Here is a 23,497-nt window from a genome sequence, read left to right on the forward strand (position 1 = left end):
ATTCAAGAAATTGATTTTGCCAAAACACAAACAAAAATAAAAAGCAGAGTTTCCCTTTGGTTCATTCTTAGCTGAAATGTTCTGGAGATGAAATGTTCATGTATCATTAACATTTGGCCTGTTCCAGTCTTAGAAGTCTTTTTTATAAACTTACTTAAGGGTCGTCATGCCTCTAATAAATGTCCCAATAAAGGGATTTATTCACATGGAATTCCTTGGAATTCCCATGCTGGCTTCCTTGGATAACTCACCAAAACAAAGATGACTTTAGAGGTATTCAGGACAAGTTAAAACGAATCTGTGACTTTTCTAGATGTTAAGATTAATACTTCATGAGGAACATCAGGATTAATTAAAGTACAACATAAAGCCAAGTCTTAATATTAACCTCTTACCAATGAATTAACTCATCTAAAAAAAGTTTATTAAGTTAGGTTTATAAACTGTCTTTAGCTGAGTTCATGCTTTGCCAGGAAATTGTGTGTGTGTTGTGTCTTATTAAAAGGACATACTTGTGGGACCAGCAGTTAGCGTAATGGCTATGTCGCTGGACTCCCACGTAGTCGACCGCGGTTTGTGTCCTGGACCTGGTGGCTTAAACTCACGCCAGGCACGTGTGCGTACGTGCTTGCCCAAGATCCCAAGAGGAGAATGGAGGAGAAGGGATTGCGGCGTGGCCATTCCCCCTGGGGGGTGATTTCTCGCTTTCTGTCTCTCAGTCTCTCTGTCTGTCTGGCGAGCGCACGCGCCCTATAGCAAAAACCTCTCCAAAAAAAAAAAAAAGGACATACTTGTTAGCACAGAAATTCCTAACTTTATGTACACTCAGTGAGTTTCACCAGGTCTAAATAAAGGGAAGATGGGCAAAGACTAAATTGAAGACTAGTTTGAAAGTAATGCCATGTGGTTATCTTCAGGAGCACTGTCAAATGTGTGAAGGAAGCAGAAGTTGAACCATATGTTCTTTGTTTTTCTGATGCTTTTTATATGTGTTACTTCATATAATACAACTTAGGCACAGAGTATCCAACTCATCCCACTTTTGTCAAGGACTGTCCTGGTTCTAAAATTGAGCCCTGCCTCACACGTGAGCAAACCAGAATAGTTAGTCATCTTAGCTAGGTAAAGCAGATAATCTTTCCCCTATTTTACCAATGAGGAGGCTGAAATTTGGAAACGAGTGACTATCAGTCACACATCAGTTGTAAGTTGCATATTCAGTATTAGAACCCAAGATTCCTAACTGCCAATATGATACCCTTTCCAAAAAAACAGGCTGTAATTAACAATGTGTCAAGACTACTGTGAAAATTTGATTGCCTTTTATTTTTTAGAAGCTTACCCATTGCCTTTGTAATGCCATAATTTTGCTCTCCAATCCCCCTTTAAATAGATAATACAGAGAAAAACCTCAGCCGAGTTTATGAAAATTATTATAAACTCCTTGTTAACTCAGTGTGAATTAATGAAAATAATTGTAATGTTTTCCAAGTCAGTTATTTCCCAATGCAACCATGAAAATAAGCAGTGGTCTGTGCATCCACACCCTAAAAGAAATGTAATATACATTACCTCCCCTGTCTTTTCTCATTTACTTTAAAGAGGATTTTGTTTTCTGTTTGTGAGATTGGGTATCAAGGGGGTAGAAATGTAAAGCTGGACAAAACAAAAATATTAGACCTGGCTTTATTTCTGTATGTTACTTGTCATTTCTTTTCAATACACAAAGGAGTGAATCTGTGTCCCAACAAACCTCTTCCATTACTGTCCTGTCTGTGCTGAGCAAAATTGAATCCATATGTCTTTAAAATGCCTTTCCATTCCTGTGGCTTCTTTCAAAATACTGATCTTAGTGGAAATGTGGCCCGCTAGACGACTAATGCTCATTTGCCCTTTCCCAACAGGCATCACAGTTGATAGGCATGGATTCATTTACTTTGTGGATGGAACTATGATTCGGAGAATTGATGAGAATGCCGTGATCACAACTGTAATCGGCTCAAACGGTCTGACTTCCACACAACCACTGAGCTGTGACTCAGGAATGGACATCACTCAGGTAGGCACCGCTGATTTTCAAGTGTTATCACCATTTGCTATCATGGAAATGGATAACAATTTTCTCATACGGAAATTAGGTAGAAAGGAAACCTGGTGTATCTGTTACAACTCCAGGTAGCAGAAGTTTCTCTTTATTACCTTTTTCCTCCTCAGAAAAAAAAAAACCTTAGTTAAGAGAAAATAGTAAGTTAAGGTGGGAAAAATATGAAGTGGAATGTTGGCATAATAATTAAAGTCTCCCAAAATTGTTAGGAGGTGAGGCCAATCTCATTTCTTTAACACCTTATGAGATACATAATTTTATTGTCTAAATATGAAACAATAAATAAAGTTTGGAAAAATAGTGATTATTAAAGGTCTTGAGAAATCTTTTTAAATGAATATATGAGGAGACTCCAAAAGGTCTTGGAAAAATTTAATTAAAGTACAAATGTGTTTTCATGAAAAAAAAAACTTTTGAAATTCATAATGGTTTTTTCATAATAAACATTTTCAATAAAATTTTTTTAAAGCCTCTTGTATGAGCATGTGGATGTAAATGGCTATTATTATAGTTATTTTGGTGTTTGAGAGTTTTATTAAGTAAAATCAACATCTCCTCAAAGATCTATTTTACATTTATTTCAAGAAACTTTTGGCTAGTCAGAATAAAAGAGAAAATTTAGTGTAGTTCTCATCTGATTTCAAAATCCTTATTGTACTACAATTCTACAAAATCAGTATTAGACGTATAAAAATATTACAGAGCACAGAACATAATCCCAGCACTCTGTGGATGACTTTCTTAATCTGTAGGTGCAAGAGGCTGATATGCACAGTGAAGGAAATATACTAGACAATCTTCAAAGAGACTTTCAAGCACTAATATTCCACGGATCTGTGACTGATGAAGTTAATTGTTAATCTTTTAAAGGTAGTAGAGTAGATATTGATAGCTTTTAAACTGACAAGTGTATCAAATAGGAGAGAATGCTTTGAGCTGCAAGTTAATAAAACACTTGTCTAAAAGTAACTTAAACAATAAGGTTTAATTCTCTCACCTAATGAGATGTCCAAAGCTAGGCAAAGATGCCAGCAGATTCCCTTCTTGTCATATTGGCTAGAATTGAGTCACATGTTCATTCCTTCATCAGTCACTGGCAAAAGGGAAATGGGATTTCCACAATGGATTCAGACCCTCTAGAAGTGGATCACCTTCCCTGAGCATATTGTACCAAAATCAGATTTCTATTAGCAAAGAATAAAGGGCTGCTGTTGGTTAGGCATCTGGCAGTATCCTCCACAGTTAGGATATTCCTGTTGTTTCATTTGTCATACCACCTAAACTTAGGGTAACAGTGACAGTAAAATAAACACATCACCCAGAAACCTTGCATTAGTCATTAGTTGTAATAGCCCCACCCACTTCCACCCACCATGAGCACTCATCTCTATAAAACACTAAATGTACCAAAATGGGTTTCTCCTTCGCTTTGTGCCCTGCCTCATTTCAGAAACTCAAGAAATGGTCAGACATAGCCAACTATAAAAACAAAATGGGGAGTTGGTAAGCCCAAAAAATTGACAAAATGAATGAACCATTCTTTTTTTAAAAGAGTTGGGTTTTTTTTTTTGCCTTAGGGTATATGCACTCACCAGAGAGAGACAGAGACAGTGAGAGGAAAAGTGAGAAATCAATTCACCAGGGGAGTGGCCACACTGCAATCCCTTCTCCATTCTCCTCCCGGGATCTTGGGCATGCATACACATGTACCCAGTGTGATTTTCGAGTCACTGGATCTGGGATTCAAACCATGGTCAGTTACGTAACTGCTACACCATCTGCTGCCCACCCCCCCAAAAAAAGAACCATTTTTAACAGAAGTTTGAGTGGATTAAGCCATCAAGCACTTGAATAGTCAAAGTTTACATGATTCAAAATCCTGCAGAAGGCAAAGTAAAGGAGCACTATTTATGGCAATAAGGAAGGGTGCGAATGTGTTTATATGGGGGAGGGGAATGAGAAAAAGTACACATATATGATTCACTTGTGAGATATTTTCAACTTAAAATAGGACACTTAGAATTGTAATCAGTCAACTCAAAACAACTTATCTGTTTCTGCATGGAAAAGTTATGCTGAGAAGAGAATTCTTTGTCTAAATAGAGCAAACATGATCCTCATCACCATGAGAAAGGTTCTTTTTCACACGACAATTCCACTATAATTGCCACCATAAAAATTGACTTTATTCCTTTTAGGTTGGGATGCACAGTGCAGCTCATTGAAAAGGAGCCCTGATAACCAGGAGACAGAATCACGTTTTGCTATGTCATTTCATTCCAAGGCTTAGTTTCCCTTAAGGGGATCTTCTTCTTTTTTCTTAGAAAACTTTAGCTTTAGAGACACAGAAGAGTTTTTTGGGGTGGGGGTGGGGGGTTAGGGTGAAGGGGTTGTGTGGAATGAACGGAGCACCCTAGAGGCCATCAGGATTTACTGGGAAAGAAAACAGGCTTCACGTGCAAATAATCTGGCACCTATCACTGCTGCTCTCTACCATTTTCATCTGCCTGGGCTGGCTCAGAGCAAGGAGTTCATTCTAATCTCTAAACCTGTGTCCAGGTTATCACCCTTCATCTTTTTTTTTTTTTAAGAGAGGTTTTTGCTATAGGGAATGTGCACTCATCAGAGAGACAAAGAGACAGGAAGCAAGAAATCATCCCCCATACACAACCCTTTCTCCTCCATTCTCCTCTTTGGATTTTGGGCACGCATGCACACGCACCCAGCATGAGTGTAAGCTGCTGGGACTGGGACTTGAACTGCTATTGACTGTGTGGAAGTCCAGTGACGTAACCAGTATGTCATCTGCTGGTACCTCGCCTTCCATCTTTATTAAAAGCCTTTTTCTTATGGCCCCATTCCCCCCAGTCTAGAATCACCTCTGCTGATCCAAATTCCATTTCCCACCCTCTTTGCAACTCACCTCTTCCATGGGAGCTTTCCCTGATGTTCTAGTCCTATTGTTGTCTCATTTCTTTACTGGAATTTAGTATCACCATACTTAATCATGTAATTTGATATCCAACTAGTCTCCCATGGTAGACTGTATGTTCTTGCATAATAAGTACTCAGAAGGCATGGTTAACATATATACCTGTACCAAAAGTACCCTGATGAAAGAATATGGTAGAGTGATGAGAGATGAAGCTGAAGCCAAGTGGGAGTGAAACGGTGAAAGACCTTATTAGCATGATGGAGTTCTGGTTTTATCCAGGAAACAATGGGAAGCCAATAACAGCATTAAGTAGGGGTATGCATTTTTAAAATATTATTAGGCAAGGCAATGTATTTTTAAAAAGATTATTCTAGAAACTGGTTGACATACTCAAGAGTGTATATAAGCAAGTGGAATAGGTTATAGAACCATGTAACACAGTAAAATAACAAACATCATTGACAATTAAGATATTTTTCCCAAAAAAAGTAGAACAAATTTCATATATGTACAACATAATGTAATGTTAAATGTAGAAGATAGTGAATATGTTTGTATCCTTGATTTGCTTATTACATGTTGTATATATGCTTTAAAAATATACTGTATCACATAAAGATGTATAGTGATTATATGTAAATCAGAAATTACAATTTTTTAAGATTATGCTAACTGTAGTATGGGATACTGAGTGAAGAGAAACAGTGCTAGGATCAGAGATACTACTTAAGAGGCAATTGAAATAATATAAATGATCAGCACCTTTTAAAGAGACCACTACAGGGCCAGCAGTTGGCATGATGGTTAAGGTACTGGATACTCCTACATTGCCGACCATGGTTTAAGTCCTAGACCTGGTGGCTTGCTTTCTCACTTTCCCTCTGTGTGTGTGTGTGTGTGTGTGTGTGTGTGTGTGTGTGTATCTCTAGTCAAATTAAGAATGAATGAATAAATAAGTAACTAAATATTTTTTAAATAAATAAATAGACCATTATTCATTTTAAGTTGCTTTCCAAAGCAAAAAAATTTTGGATGTTCAGCTTATATTTTTTTGAGCTACAAGACTGGACATGAATTGCTCAGTTTTATATGGGTCACATAGGCAAACAATGATAATGGCCTAACCTAAAATATCATAGTATGGATTGAGAATGCTAGAAAAATTGGTGAAATATTAGAACTAAAACGTTAAAAATACTTGTTGTCTGACTTAATTTCATAATGGAGGAAGTACGTGGATGGTGATACCATTCAATAAAATTATAAGAGGAAGAGAAACAGGTGTGAGTGAGAGTTGGATGACGGGTTCAGTTTGAGGCATAGTGAATTTAAGGTGCCCGTGTTATATCCAGATATAGATATCTGGCAGGCAGTTGGATATAAGATCAATATCTGAAATGCAGATTCGATTTATGACTATCAGCTTACACATCGTAATGGTAAATAGGGGAGTGGTTGAGATGTCCTAGGGAGGACATGTAGCATAAGAAAAGAGAGAAGTCTTAAGACTAAATTCTGAGGAAAGCCAACATTCAAGAGAAAGTCGAGGAATAGAGATCCACAAAGAAGGCTGAGAGAAAAAGATCTGACAAATAGGAGGAAAACCACTAAGGCATGTGGTCAAAAAAGCCAAGGAATGCAACCTTTTCAAGAAGGGAATGGTTATTATCAAATGCTGCTTAGTGGTCATGGAAAATTAAGTGTCTTTTTAAGAAAATGTTTGATTTTACAGCATTCATGATTGATAAGAGTGCCTTTGATGGAGTGCAAATTAATGGGCTTTGGATGGCTATGGTAGAGTGGTAGGTGAGGAAATGGAAAAGGTGAAAACTTTGGGTTGTCGGAAGTCATAACATATTTTTCCTGTGTTTTTCTATGCAAAAAATGCATCATGACTTTTCCGACAGCCCAACAGATCACTTCTTTAAGACATGATTGGGAAGGAGAGGCTTGGCATTGAAGCAAATCAGCTCCCAAGTGTAGGCAAATTGGCATCCAGGTGTAGCACAGCGGACAAAAGCTGAAGACAACTTTGAATGAAATCAGATGGGTGAGTGGATAGAATATTTACAAAGAGGAAGCCTGTGTGTAGCATAGCTTCCTAGATGTTCAGCCGTTATAGCCAAAGCTTCCCGTATGTTTAGACAACTGTGGCAGATTGGCGACTGGTGTTTCCCATGACTGTGCTTAAGAACATGGTCTGTCTTCAGCTAGAGAGAAGAGAGATGAGTAGGGAGCTTTGTGACACCCTCCAAGAAGAAAGCCCCAGTTTATAGTAGTACTTACAGTGATCCAGCCGAACTCACACAGTGCTCAGTTTCTTATTTCAGTAAATCAAAATATATTGATGGGTAAGGTAGAGACGAATGTCTAAATTGAGAGCTCAAGGTTTCTGCTGACAGAAATGGAGAGGTGAGAAAATAGAGTCCTATGCTGCAGCATGAAGATTTTAATCAGACTTTAAGAAGAGCTTGCTGTTTCTAAGACTATGTAACAGCATCTTACATTATCAAAAGATTACTATATAGAGTTCCCACCCTTAGAAACTTTTCAAGCAAATGTTAGATTGCAATACTCAATTAATGTTTGATATACAAGTCTCTCTAGAGTCAGGAAGATGAACCAACTATTTTCTCAAGGTTCCTTCCAACTCCATGAAGGTTTCTCTACAGAAATATAACCCAATTTCTAAAGTTCTTTGTTACCTTCTCTGCATTTGGAAATCAAAAGCTCTCTAATGAAGAAAGATCTCCCATTCAAAATAGTAGCATAATTCTTATGAAGGTTGAGAACTAATGTGACAGATTGATCCTCTCTTATTTGCCTTTGTCGTCTGTACTTTTCTGAGGCACACCTGAGTCCTAGTGGGACTCTATCCTCAATTGCCTTCCCTAATCGTTGGCATATCATGATGCCCTGTAGTGATATTAAGAATAACTTCTACCACTTGTTGAGTGTTTATCATGTGCCAGTGAGTATGCTAAGTATCTTATTCACATTGCTCCATTTTTATCTCCACAACCTAACCACCTTTGAGAGGTAGGTATTAATTACTCCTACTTACAAAAAAGAAAAATAGTAGTCATGAGAGCTACACATTGCACTATGACCATAAAGTTATTAAGTGATACAAGCAAAATTTAAATATAAACTCTCTGACCACAAGCATGTATTTTCCAAACTTTCACATTTTCAATTGCAATTGGGGATGACCAAATATTGAGTTTAGCTGGGTGACAAACGCTGCTTGGTTGAGGAATATGCTGTTTATTCATAGAATGTGTGTTTAGTGGCACTTAGGAAATAGTTTAATAAAATCTAATCATCTCAAGAAATGAAATTTGCTTTCACAATAAAATCAGCCATTTGTTCAAAATCAATATCTTTTTTTGATTTACTGAAATGTGAAACTGAACTCTCAGTATAAACTATGAAGCATAACTGCCCTTTGTAAGCACTGCTATAAACAACCAGGCCTTTTACTTCGAGAGATGAGTTGAATATGAAGAGATTGGGTTCTTTATTTCCGTTGCTGCTTTCGAATCTTCCTGCTCTGCACTTCCATCTCGTGCCTGACTAGAATGGAATTGGGAATTAGACCAAGTCTCTTGGTGGGATATCAAATGTGAGAGCTGGCTTTATTCCTCCAAGCTAGCCTATAGTGCTTCCCAAAATCAGCCAACTTGGAGATGCTACATTGCCTTCCCTAATCGTTGGCATATCATGATGCCCTGTAGTGATATTAAGAATAACTTCTACCACTTGTTGAGTGTTTATCATGTGCCAGTAACTATGCTAAGTATCTTATTCACATTGCTCCATTTTTATCTCCACAACCTAACCACCTTTGAGAGGTAGGTATTAATTACTCCTACTTACAAAAAAGAAAAATAGTAGTCATGAGAGCTACACATTGCACTATGACCATAAAGTTATTAAGTGATACAAGCAAAATTTAAATATAAACTCTCTGACCACAAGCATGTATTTTCCAAACTTTCACATTTTCAATTGCAATTGGGGATGACCAAATATTGAGTTTAGCTGGGTGACAAACGCTGCTTGGTTGAGGAATATGCTGTTTATTCATAGAATGTGTGTTTAGTGGCACTTAGGAAATAGTTTAATAAAATCTAATCATCTCAAGAAATGAAATTTGCTTTCACAATAAAATCAGCCATTTGTTCAAAATCAATATCTTTTTTTGATTTACTGAAATGTGAAACTGAACTCTCAGTATAAACTATGAAGCATAACTGCCCTTTGTAAGCACTGCTATAAACAACCAGGCCTTTTACTTCGAGAGATGAGTTGATTATGAAGAGATTGGGTTCTTTATTTCCGTTGCTGCTTTCGAATCTTCCTGCTCTGCACTTCCATCTCGTGCCTGACTAGAATGGAATTGGGAATTAGACCAAGTCTCTTGGTGGGATATCAAATGTGAGAGCTGGCTTTATTCCTCCAAGCTAGCCTATAGTGCTTCCCAAAATCAGCCAAATTGGAGATGCTCAAGCAACATGGACCTTTTGTATACACGGATAATCCTGTCAATCATAAGGCACACGCTTTGAGGTCTTTGTCTAGAGCATTCAATACACAACTAGTACACCATAAATGCCTGCTCCATGATCGGTATTCTTTCTCTATTTGTCAGATGGGCCTAACAGGTCAATCATCCATGATTATGAAGGAAGGAAGGTAACTGGTTCTTTGTTGGAGCAAACTTTGGCTTTGTGCCTTAATCTATTGATTAATCACAGAATCCTACTCCTTTCCCAGCCATTTGATTCTAGACTCACTTTGAAGATATTCTGACCATTGAGTAAGAATCCAATCTCTCTTCAAATGCTTCTTGTGATCGGGAACTTACAACCTTCCTCAGGCAGTTCATTTCATATTTGAATGTCTGATAGAAACATCTTTTAGGATCCCTGTAATTTTAACTTTTTATCTTCCTTTTAACTTTCACCACCTAGTCTTACCACAACTCTTCAGGTCCTGAGTTATACATTTACTCTGTTTTCTGTGAAATAAATATACTAGTGAGCCAAGCATTATAGTGGATACCTCCCATATGTTATTTCATTTAATCCTCACGACAACCCTTCACAATAAGTATTACATTTCCCTGTTTTTAACAAATGTGAAAAACAAGATTCAGAGGAGTTGAATGATTTGATCAGGATCACACAACCAGTAAGAGGCAGAGTTGGAATTTGAACCTGATCAACCTGATGCCAAAGTTGACATTATTTTCAACAAATTACCATGTTCAACCGCCTCCTCTACATGACAACCTTCTCAATATTTGAGAAGAATTCTCATGCCTCGTAACACACATTCTGAACTCATTTAGTTATACCTCATTTGATGTGGTTTGGAGTTACTCCACCATTCTCCACACTCTTCTCTAAACACATTCCCATTTATCTATACCTTTTTGAAAGGGTGATTTCCAGAAATGAATAAAATAATCCAGATGTGCTCTGGCTACTCAGAGGTAAAACTGTGACTATCACAACACTGTATTTTTCTGTTTCTTTTCCTTTTGCCTGGTGTTTTGAAAGGACTGTAGTCACAGAATGTTTACTTCAAATAATGGGACCAGCAGATGGCATAAGAGTATATCGCTGGGGGGACCAGCAGTTGGCATAATGGCTATGTCGCTGGACTCCCACGTAGTCAACCGCGGTTCACGTCCCGGACCTGGTGGCTTAAAACTCACGCCGGGCGCGTGTGCATGCGTGCCCAAGATCCCGAGAGGAGAATGGAGGAGAAGGGATTGCAGCGTGACCATCCCCACTGGGGGGTGATTTCTTGCTTTCTGTCTCTCTGTCTCTCTCTGTCTGTCTGGCGAGCGCACGCACCCTAGAGTGAAAAAATCTCTCAAAAAAAAGAAAAAAAGATTACATTGCTGGGTACCAGCAGATGGTGTAATGGCTATGTCGCTGGACTCCCATGTTGTCGACCACGGTTTGAGTCCCAGACCCGGTGGCTTAACCTCACGCCAGGTGCGTGTGAGTGCATGCCCAAGATCCCAAGAGGAGAATGGAGAAGGGATTGTGGCATAGCCATCCCCCCTGGGGGGTGATTTCTCGCTTTCTGTCTCTCTGTCTCTGTCTTTCTGGCAAGCACATGCAGCCTATAGCAAAAACTCCTAAAAAAAAAAAAAAAGTTACGTCACTGAACTTCCACCTAAATGACCACTATTCAAGTCCTGGAGTGGCAGTGTAAAACTCACACTGTGCACATGAGCGTGCATGCCCAAAATATCAAGAGAGAAGAATGGTGGAGAAGAGATTGCAGCATGGCCATCCCTCCTGAAGGGTGATTTCTAGCTTTCTGTCTCTGTTTTTGTTTTGGTTTGGTTTGGTTTGGTTTGGTTTTTTGTCTCTCCAGCAAGCTCACACAACTCATAGCAAAAATCTCTCTTAAAAATAATAAAAATAATAACTCCCAATTTATAAAACCAATACAAACAGCTAATTCAAACAAGTAGTGCTGCAGAACCTTCCATCTTCAGACTCACTCCCACCCAATGGCTTGCATGGTGACCTCCCAAGGCACTTTTTCAAAATGCTAAGTAAATACAGAACACTGATTAAGAAGCCACAACTAAAATGGAATTGGATTTCTTCACAACTATATCACATGTTTGACATATGAGGTGATTCTAGAAGACTAAAAAATTGTATCTTTCACCGCCCCCCCGTCTCCTCATCTTGTACTTACACAGTTGCTTATTCATATCAAGACTGCAGAGTCATATATATATATATCTGTGTTCTAGTCCATGTTGTTTGATTCCATCCATTTGTATTTTTCAGAGATTATCCTTGCCAGCGTTAGTCACCTATAGACTTCATGACGGCATTCTATTCCTCCATCCATAGGCCAAGATCCAATCGTGGTATCACTAAACTAGTTATGTTAGATTGTGAATCGATTTGTTTGTACCTATTGGTTCTGACTCCTAACAGATTAGGAAATCAATATAATGGCCTATGACTAGCTTTTCAAAAAATAAAACACAAAAATGTAGAGTGTATCATGTGTAGTAAATATTATTTCATAAAATAATTATGTCCTATTGTGACTGGGTAATGGTGTAAAATATAGTTCTTTGAGAGGTTCACAATCATAACAAGTTTGAAAATCACTATCCTTACGTATATTTCCCCCAACTTACCTATGAAGGTATCATGAGAAACCTTACTGGGTTGGTAACTCTGTTTAAAAGGAAATAAGAACTGTTTCACATAATTTGTTTTAAGTCATAATATCCATAAACACTACCTTCTCACCTAAGAACTAACTGTTCAATAACACATTGAAGGATCTTTTCCAAATCATTAATGAGCTCCCTGGTGCAGTTTATGGGGCACATCTTCTGATTCTTTTTGAAGTCAGAACAGTGCTTACCCATCTGTAATCTTCCAGCACATCTTCTGCCTGCTACTTCTCAATAACCACACACAAAAAAATTGGTTCTAAAAATCCACTTGGAAGTGCTCAGAGATAATTCTTACTGGCCAGAAAACTTTTACTTAGTTAAAGAAGTTTGGTGCTCTTTTATAATCCCTTTATTCATCTTGGGCTTTAGTAACTTTGAATCAATATTCTTTCAGGTCTTCTGCTTAATAGAGAAAACAAAACTTTCCCTTCTCTCTCATCCATCAGCATTATACCATGTGCCCCAACCAGCAGACCTCTGCTTTATCCGGTTGTTTTCCATTCTCTATGTAACTGATATAGCCATTTTCTCTTGTGCAAGCTTCAGATAAACTGACCACAACTGGATAGAAGGAGAAATAAAAAGCGTCCTCTTCAAAATCTACATGTCACTTCAACTTTATACAAATGGATTCAGCATTTTCTGTTGTTTTCAAAAGATACATATAATAACTTCCTGGCATGAAAAGTTATAGCAATCTAGGGAGATGAAAGAAAAAAAAACAATAGTTTGAGAACAGAAAAGGCACCTTCTTTTCCCCTTCTTAAACTCTTGCCTAATGTCTCTTATTGTCTCTCCCTCTCTCTCCTGCCAACCCTTTCATGTCTATAGAATGTTCTCCATCACCCTGAGTGATATGGATGATATTGAAATTCAACTTCTTCAGAGGTTATGTGCCTTTCTTTGTGCACTTCCATCACACTCCCATGTGCACACTGAAAGGGAACAGAATTAGATCTTTTGAATGAAGGACATTATAAGTGAAATTCCCTGCAGGGCCAGACTTCTGAATTGTGTGAAGCTCTGTAGGGAATCAAGAAATTCTGAATTATAATAAGTTTGCTTGAATAAAGGGATCTCCCAAGGAAAAAAGTTTATTTTAAAAGTTCTTGCCACCAGAGATGAAAATCTCACCACCTCCACTCTCACCACACCCTCTCAATGCTTCAATGACTATGGAACCAATCTCACTGTGAAAGCAAAACAAAGGTCTGTGGCAACATTCCAGATCATTCAGATAGAGAGATGTGTGGTAGAAGGCAAGAGTGAGTTGCAGGTAAATATAAAGATAGGGAAGATGAAAGAAAATTATCCGAAATATCTGGAAACACATGTCTCGGGGTCCGCAATACCAATGGGCAGCAGGTATAGTTAGGCAAGAGAGAAAAAGAGATAACAACAGGAATGAGGGGAGATTAGGAAGTAGAGAGAAGATCAAACAGCAGATTAATGAGGCACATGGAATAGTAGATAGAATCAAGATAGTTGGTAGCTCTCATGTTATACATTTACTCCATCCTAGTTGGTCATGGTTAGTTTAACCAATTGAATCCACCATTTGCATCATAACCGTCAACAAATGGACTGGATGCCATTAAGTCATACCAACCAACCTGAAATGGTTTTGCCTACTTTCTTTCATTTTTCTCATACCTGGACAACATCAACAGTGCAGCAATCTAAGTGATCAGCAGTTGGTTATTGCAGGACTCCAAACATAAGCAACTTAGATAAGCAATCTTCTGTTCTCTTCATTTGAGTCACTTGCACTGTCAAACCACCAGTTACAGCTAGTCCTTCACAGATGTTCCAAAGGCTCATACTACAATGCCTATAAAAATGGGAGTAAGGTGTTAGTCTTTATGAGATAAACAGATAGCACAGTCTACATCAACCATGGCAGAAAGGCATTTCTAACTTTGTCACACTCTTCTCAAAGACCTCAATGTGTCAATAACCTTAAATATGAAATTATTTAAATTGGAAAGTGATGACTATTGAATAAAAATGAGGTAACTTTGTAACAGACATATTTATAAACCTGGAACAATTATTCATTTCTTCAGGAATACAAGGTCATATTTTACCAAAGTTTTTTGGACAATTACCTAATTGACCCACTTCTTTTGACTAAGTTAGCATATTCCAGTTAAAAGAACATATATGATCCCGGGTGAGAGTTCCTATCCTACCCTTTATTAACAGTGCAACCTCAGCAAATTATTTAAGATCCCTGAGCCTGAGTTTCCTCATCAGTAATGAGATAAGAATACATAATGTCTCCTAAGGCTGTTGTGATAGTAAAATGAGAAAAGGTATATGAAAGAGCTTTAAAAAATGTTTAAGCGTATTCATTTTCTTCAATGAGAGAGAGAAACTGGAACCCTCAACAGGGTCTGCATACTGCTATTCACCTCAAGTCTCAGCCAGCCTGTGTCATGGGCATGCATGCACACCTGGCATGTTTGGGGAGGCAGGACTCAAACCCAAGACCTTTTCCATATAGGTCCAGCTGTGCTACGGCCATGGCAGCACCTGACCCAAGAACTTTCTTTTTAATTTTTTTCAATGTTTTTGTCATAGGGTGCATGTGCTTGCCATAGAGAAACAAAGAAGGACAGTGAGACAGAAAGTGAGAAATCACCAGTCAGGGGGAATGGCCACACCACAACTGCCAGGACCCACTCAGAAGAATGTGTTTTTCTGAGAAGGGAGGGCTATGGATTAGAAATAAACATAAAAATAAACACAGAAAAACATACACGTATAGAAAAGCTAGAATCAGTTGGGCCTGACTTCTCTGATGGAGATAGCTGCGACCCCTAACTGGTCCTAGGTTTATTATTTTATAGGGCAGAAAATGGTTGAAGAGGAAATGGAATGAAAAGCCAGTTGTTTTCAGATGTTAATTGGCTGATGATGCGAGGTCAACTGGTGCCATGTAATTTCTAAAATCTTTTGGGGCTGGTTCTGATAAACACATGTGACCTCTTTTAGCCTGATACTGCTCTGTAGTTTTGATAACAACAAGCAACTAATGCATTCACATGCAAATTGCTTTCATGCCATACAAATGAAGCTCACAGAACTGTGTTTATTCATGTGTCTAAAGGTCACCATGTTTGCTTAGATTGGCCACTCTCTACATGCAACCACTTCTCCTCCATTCTCATCCTGGGATTTTAGACATGTACGTTCATGTGTCTGATGTGATTTTCAAGCCAGCAGGTCCAGGATTTGAATTGCAAGTGGCTATGTAGAAGTCCAACACATTAATCACTACACCATTTGCTGGCCCCAAGAACTTTCTTTTTTAAAAAAAAAAAATTTTAATCTTATTTATCATTGTCATTATTTTTTAACTTGACCAGAGAGAGACAAGGGGGTGGGAAGAATTGAGAAAACAAGCCACCTGGTCAGGGACTTGAACCATGGTTGGCCATGTGATATTTCTGCACCTGTAATCACCAAGGCAACTGCCAGCCCCAAGAACTTTTTTTTTGAGAGGTTTATGCTATAGGGCACGTGTGCTTGCCAGAAAGACAGAGAGAGACAGAGAGACACAAAACAAGAAATCATCCCCCAGGAGGGATGGCCATGCTGCAATTCCTTCTCCCCCATTCTCCTCTCGGGATCTTGGGCACGCACGCACATGTGTCTGGTGTGAGTATAAGCCACCAGATCAGGGACTCCAACCGCGGTTGACTACATGGGAGTCCAGTGACATAGCCATTACACCAACCGCTGGTCCCAAGAATTTTCTTTTTTGAAAGGCACTCAAAGCTATAAATTTTTGGTGCTAATCAGAACTGAAGAGAAAGGTCATATGGCATTATATGTAACTTTGACTTTTATATATTCATTTGCCTCACCAGTTACTTAGGCATGTGGAAGGAAAATAGCACAAACCTCAATCTACATAGTGATCAAAATTATGCTGTCATAGAGCATGAGATTGCAGTTAGAGGTCTTTAGACTCTCATTTTGTAGCAACACCAAAAACCATTTAAAAAAATATTTTCTTTAGGAGTCCCTAGTGACTCTCTACATTATTTACCTGCAAACAAGAGATCCATTAGAGTTTATGACTGAACATTACATAATAATGCTAAATAAACACTATCTTTAGTTGCCATACCTATATTTTTAGAAAAATAAAAACATCTCTTTCTGAATCATTCATTCTGCTCACCTCTGAAAGATGGAAATATAGAAAAAAATCATTTTTTCTACTTCTTAACCCAAAAGAGGGTTCTCTGTAATTTCAGATTCAGCACTACACTTGGAAAACTGACACTAGAATTTTAGAGCTGGTTAATTATTCCTCTTTATGAAGGCTAATTCAATAAATGACCCAATTGTTGATTAAGTGGCCTCTCTCTTTTTAATGTGAAAGCACTTGGAAAAGTATGAAGTGCTTTTCAATTATAAGAGATGATGTAAGATGTTAATTGGCATCTTCAGGAAATATTTTCTGTTGATTCATCATACATTTGCTAAAATGGGAAGACACAAGAACAAAAATAAATCTACAAGGTGGTTATTCTGATTTTGTAATATCTGCAGTTGTCAGTCTCTACTTTAAATACATTCCTGGATAATGTTAGTTGCTCATGCAACCCAGACCTGGTCTCCTGGCTTTGTCAAATCCAAGAAAACACCTGCGAAGGAGAGCCAAACCTTTCTCTAATCATTTAATAGAGGATGCAAGAGACAAAACTCAGGCTTTCAGGATAGGCTGTCGTTTGTAATTATAGCAGTATTAAAAGTCAGTAAAGCATAGTGGTTGGGCACACAGACTGCTTGGGTTTGAACACTGGATCTATTACTCGATAGATGTATGCCTTGAGGAAATCATTCTTTATCTGTAAATGGGGATAACAATATTACCTTCTTTTCAGTGAATTTGTGAGGACCTGATGAGTTGATATGCATAAATCACTTAGCAAAGTGTTTGGCTCATAACCACTCAATAAATTACTACTAGTAGTAGTAGCAGTAGTATTTGATATTCCACTCACAAAACAGAATTGAACTGATAATTTACAAAACTTGTATAAAGAAGGATCAAGAAGGCAGGTCAGCCACAATGATACAAACTGCTAAGACACTGCTCTGCAAGCTGATATCATATGGGAGAGCCAGTTCAATTCCTGCTCCAACCTAAAGACTGGGCATGGGCATATACCCATAATGCCAGGAACTCAGGATGCTAAGTCAGGAAGATCACAAGTTCAAAGCTGTCCTGGGAAGCATAGTAAGACACTGCTTTAAAAATAATAATAAAAAAAAAACACCATACATGGTGGCATAGCCCCAGCTGGAAGTCTGAGTCAGGAGGATATTGATATGGCAAGACTCTGTAAAACAGACAAATGAAATACCAAGAAGCTTGAGAGTGATGTAGAAACTATAATCTTCTCTTCTGTCCTTTTCACGTGGTCTATCTTTTGTGGAGAGGCTTATATCTGTAGGTGAGTTTGATGGACTGTAGCAAACATATGCTCCAGACACTGGTCTTAACCTACTACGACCTTCATTGATTGTTTCATCTATCTAGTGCTGATGTGAAGCTCTGTCTAGATCACTCAATGGATGCTCACAATAGTCATTGAAATGTGCCCCAAATCCTTCATTTCCTTTCAACTCTTAAGAAGTGCCATACTAACTATAGAGCTAAGGCTAGAGTATAGTGTGAGTTTCATAGATCTGTGAGTTTGAAATTTTAGATAATCTTCCATCTCTTTCAAATCAAGAGGGAAAAGAGCAGCTCATTCAATGGGTGGCCTGCAGCCATTCTAGGTGGGTCAATTACACACACACACACACACACACACACACACACACACACACAAACACATCCCCACACACAAATATATTAGAGTATATAAGAAAGAAGAGAGAGTTTATCTAGGTCAATAAGAATATAACTCTCCCAAGACAAAACAAAAAGGCTTGCAGCTAGGGGGGAAATCAAAAAGAAGCTTATGAAGCTGATGTATCATAAGAAGAAAGCAACATTTTAGGATTTCTGAAGTAAGTTATGTCTATGAGTTGCTTCATCTATCCAACAACTCTTCTCTTTTTATCAAGATATTCAGATTCCAAGGATATCTTTTTAAAAGCTAACGTATAAAACCCTAAATCTAACAAAATTATAAACTGAGAGAAACATTACAATAAGATTATCCACAGAGTTTCTATAAGTCATTTTATCTTTTCCAAATTCATTTAAACTCTTTTTTTTCAATTACACTTTTTGTGCCTGCATCTCTTAGGTAAAATCATAATCAGTAAAAATCCCAATATCATAACCTATTATTAGAGATAGTTACATTGTTCTCTCCAAAGTGACAGCTCAGGTTGTTTATATAAGAAGTAAAGAACAGCAGGCCAACATCAGCTCCAGCATATCCAAATTCTGCTGAAATGTCTGCACACAAGCAAATAGCCAGAGTTGTCAGGGGCCTTAAAATAAAAGTCAAGTACCGTGCTCAATGCTATATCGAAAACATAATTTATCACATAAATAAAACTCCCTCAGCAGTGTCCTCTTTCCACACAAAGGACAATGGCACGTTAGCTCTTATTAAAACTATTAAGCACCAGAGGAAAAGCATCTTCAAAGTTCAGGGAGAGTCACAAGATGCAAAGCTTGCAAACTAGTTTTGAACCACTCAGTCTTCCACGCATTTTTGCTCGGCAGGCACCATGACCTGAGGTGAACCTGAAGTTCTCCAAGATACAAAAATATCTGGTTGGTAAATTTAGTAGTTAGTGTCTATGGGATTTAGGGCCAATGACTTGGGCTTAATCCTAATATAAATCAGTCAGCCTAATTATATTTCAGACTATGCCTTTAAACATAGTCCCAATCTCCATTAACGATGGGACAGTAAAGTACCTGAATCAGTGTCAAGCCACCTTTATCAAATGCAACACAAAGAGAAAGTTCTGTTGACCATCAGTAAGAGTGCCACCTTCCCATGCAAACATTAGAGTATTTGGAAGGGCAAATACAGAGACAAATAAAACATTTACCAACAGGCTACACCTGTTGAGAGATGTTTATCTTAAGTGACACAAGAACAGGTGCTCATTTGGTCCAGCTTCACTACTTATGTACTAAGGTAGCGCCCAGGCCAGTAGCTATGCAAGGAAAGCTGATGGCTAATAAGCCAGTCATTGTTGCTGATTTTTATTTACCTTTACTAGTTTTGTGTTACTACTGGCCTACCATACATAGTGCATTGTTCTTCTTCATTGTGTGTGAGTTCCTGCTATGAATATTAGTCAAGTTCCACTCAGAAAAACAGAAGCCACATTAGTTCTTGTTTTGTTTTCTTTAAAGGCCAGAGAGCACATGTGGTCACCAGAGAGATGGAGAGAAAGGAAACAGTATCCCAAATGGGGCTTGGTCACACTGCATTTCTTCTGCCTCCATTTTTAATCCTGTTTGGGTTTGGAGCATGCATGTACATGTTCCCAGTTTGTTTTTCAAGCTGCTGGGACCAGAACTCAAACTGTGGTCAGCCATATGGGATCTAGTTCCTTTAAACACTAGGCTATGATCTGGCCCCACATTAGTTATTTTAACAGAGAGTATTAAATTTAGTAAATGGACTGTACAAGTGTAAGAGGGTTTGGCGGGTTCAGAGACAGTATGAACAAGCAGGGACCAGCAAGTGGTATGGAGGTTTAAGGCACTCAGTCCCACGTGGTCAGTTGCATAGTTCAATCCCAGACCCAGCAGCTTAAAAATCAGGCCACGTGCTTGTACATGTGTGCCCAAAATCCTGAGAGGAGAATGGAGGAAAAGGGATTGTAGTATGGTCATCCCCCTTGCATGGGCGGGGGTTGATTTCTTGCTTTCTCACTTTCTCTCTCTCTCTCTCTCTCTCTCTCTCTCTCTCTCTCTCTTTCTTTCTTTCTCTGGTGAGCACATGCATAGTATAGGAGAGAGAGAGAGAGAGAAGTGGACAAACCTTTAGAGCTAGGAAGCTAGGGAAACAAAGGGAATACATTGGAATTGTCTGAACCTAGAAGTTGGAAGATTTGCTCCATGGAGATAGGATGTAGTCCTCTAAGAAGAGGATACCACCTGGCACTCTGATCAGGTATTATATGACTGATTCTCAGAGTATGAAAAGTTGCTGGAAGGTGCAGCCAAGTACTGCTGCCAGGATCCAGGGCTACTGTTGTGGTGATGCAGACAGGAACAGAAAGAAAGCAGGAAGGAGCAAGCCCTTTCTCCCTCCTGTAGCCTTCCAGAATCTCTTTATTTACCATATTGTCAAGACTTATCAAAAATGCAGCTGGCAAAAGAAAAGTGCAGATTGCCATGTCCCTGCCCTGGCATTGCAAAGCAACAACTTTAAAGGGGTAGGTCCAGACCTGTGAGACAATAGCTTAATAATGAGTACACTGTGCAATGAGGTGCTAGATTTTCATATCATTGCTGCTGTTGGAATCAGATATGCCTACAGTTTGGAAGAAACATTAATTAGAGTGGACTGTTTGCCACAGAGGATTTCATCATTACCGAATCCATAAGAAGCTGTTATTGGGAGACCTCAACCAGAAATGCTCCATGTGTTTGCATGGGTGTTTTTGACTCCCCTTTTATTAACACTCAAGAACTCAATATTCATCACCTTTGTTTTGCTTTTGTTTAAGTTTAAGTCTGTAGCTTTGCATTCTTCCTTAAATGATCCTGTGCACATGGTTAGTGGTCAGGTAGCCAATCTCCAGAGTTCTGGAAGCGTGAAGCTTGAGCTGGGCCATCTGGTGAGTGTGTACAATTTTGTATTATACACAGGGAAGTGATGAGCAAAACCCGGAAACACACTGGAGGTCTAAAATACGACCAGTTAAATCTTCCCTCTAAATGTTCATTAGGCCATCTGCTCTTATTAGTGTCCTTATCATTTGGAAGCATTACAGAGTTAAGATGAGAGAGACAATCTGTGGAATTCTAGTCTAACTTGAAATGCACTTCTGAGTACAGCAATCATGAGTTGTAATGTTTCTCTTTCCATTTAGATCCCTGCTCACTTCTATCTTAACATCTCTATGGTGAAATTTTTTAATAGTTCCTTCCTGAAATATTATACCGGAAAGAAGGGTTAGCAGTAGCTACAGAAATGAAAACATAATCTCAGAATGGCTGATCAATGAAATCAGACCATTTCATAAAAGCCGTGCAGTCATACTTCTGGCCTGTAAATTGCTTTAGGTGCCAAAGGGAATTGGAAACTTGGTCTATCCTGTTGAGCCAATACTATAATATTAACAACCTGCAACAGGCAAGACTTATCTGCAACTTCTCAGCAAAAATAAAATGTGGAATGATTCCAGGGTCTTCTTTAAAAGTCCCTGGCTCTTATACAACTAAGGCCCTGGCTCTCAGGAGGATAAAAGTCCTACCTCCTACTGCATGAAGCCCCCAGTGGGTCCTCTGCTGACTCTTCCTTTTCTCAATTTATGATCTCATCACCTGGACTCACATTTGATTTCGTATTACCTGGAACTGTTCTCTACTCGCCTTTCCTCCCCTACAGTGCTGGGTAAACAGTGGGTATTTCAGAAACATATGTAAAATTAAATTGAAACAGAGACTCTAAGGCAAAAATCAGTGCAGTTTTCATGCCTGTCTCCCCTCCCCCCACCAGAAGTGCTGAAAGGGTTAAGTTCTGTGGCTCTGATGATAAAACCCAAGATAAAGAGACCCAAAGAGAAAATCAGCAAGTAGCATCATGTAAGTAGCATCATGTACAATATGTTCTTCTTACAATAACAATCAAATTTACAAACAAATTAGCTGTGGAGTCTGAAGGACATTCTGTAGTTTTCACACTGGGCCTTCATCTCCTGCTGATAGATGACTTTGACTGTAAATTGAAAACTGGAAGTGGTTAAACATTCTGTGTATTCACAAGTGCCATTTCCAAAATTGAGGCTTCAGAGAGGAGATGCAAGAAAGGGTTGATGGAAACTCAGTGCAATTATGCCTGTTATTAAGATGAGGTAGTGGCAATTACACAGCAGACTCAATGTGTACGTGCTGATGGTTCTGAGGGAGACTGGAAGAATAAACTTTGATAGCACCCATCAGACCTTGCATCTCCAGAGGAAGGAAAGATTTTCAGCCACTGCAGTAGTCTGCTTGGACAGGGCTTACGGCCCCAGGAACCATCTTGGAGTGGGATATGTGTTTTTTTTTTCCTTAATGAGCTTAAATAAAACCCTCATATAATAGAATGGCTTCTTCCACTCTTTCTTTCCTCTAAGACAACTATTCTCAAGCTTTTTTTATCTCAAGACCCCTTTGCATGCCTAAAAATTATTGGGAGCCCACAGAGCTTTTCTTTGTATGGGTTTAACCATATCAATATTTACTCTATCAGAAATTAAAAGTGAACTTTAAAAACAAAATTAAAGATATACTAACTTCAGGTAGCCTCTGGAAAATGCATATGCACATGAAAAAAGTAAAAGAAGGCTAGTAGTACTATTTGAAAAATAGTTTTGACTACACAGAGCTCCTGAAAAAGTCTCCAGGATCCCTAGAATTCCCAGACCAAAGTGTAAATACCAGATTTTCTCAATTCTAAGATACTATGGACTATTAGATATAGCAGCAGCTTGATAATTTTGTGTACTAGGGAGAAATGTTCCATTAAACATTCACATCGATTATAAGACAGCCTCACTTCAGAAAAGTTAAAATATGAAGGGAGTGGGAAATGCACTTCTTAAAATTGAGGAAATATGGTAACTCCTACTAACCTCAGTGAGTCGCTGGAATCTCAGATTTACTGACTCAAACATGTTAATGAAAAATATAGTTTTTCTTAGAGTCTATTTGCGTTTAATTTTTAAAAATGCTTTCATGGACTGTAAATATTATTAGTCAATGAAACACTAATATTTTCATTCAACAAACACTTGCCAACTGTAATACCAGTACTGAGAATGCAAAAATGAGTAAGTCCTCATCCTTGTCCTTGAGGATTCACAGACCTAGGGCACAGGAGGGCGAACAAGTATTCACAGTATAATGGAGAAGCACTGAATCACAGTGAATCATAGAGCTGGAAAAACCCTTTGAAGTGCCCCAAGATGGAGCCCTGAATATTGAAGAATGTATGAGGTTAATCACTAAGTTTCAGCAATTAGTCATCCTCTTTTTATTTATTTATATTTATATATATATATATATTTT

At 38.4% G+C, this 23,497-nt stretch overlaps 1 protein-coding gene across 1 annotated transcript in view; it reads left to right on the forward strand.

Moving 5' to 3' along the window:
* TENM1 (teneurin transmembrane protein 1) overlaps positions 1-23,497 on the forward strand; it is a 659,425-nt gene that overhangs the window by 576,065 nt on the left and 59,863 nt on the right. The window contains 1 exon segment of the mRNA XM_027767184.1: positions 1,905-2,059. Coding sequence (XP_027622985.1) covers positions 1,905-2,059 — 155 coding nt within the window.

The sequence above is a fragment of the Tupaia chinensis genome, unplaced genomic scaffold (genome assembly GCF_000334495.1).
Source record: "Tupaia chinensis unplaced genomic scaffold, TupChi_1.0 Scaffold143996_1, whole genome shotgun sequence".
Classification (NCBI taxonomy): Eukaryota; Metazoa; Chordata; class Mammalia; order Scandentia; family Tupaiidae; genus Tupaia; species Tupaia belangeri.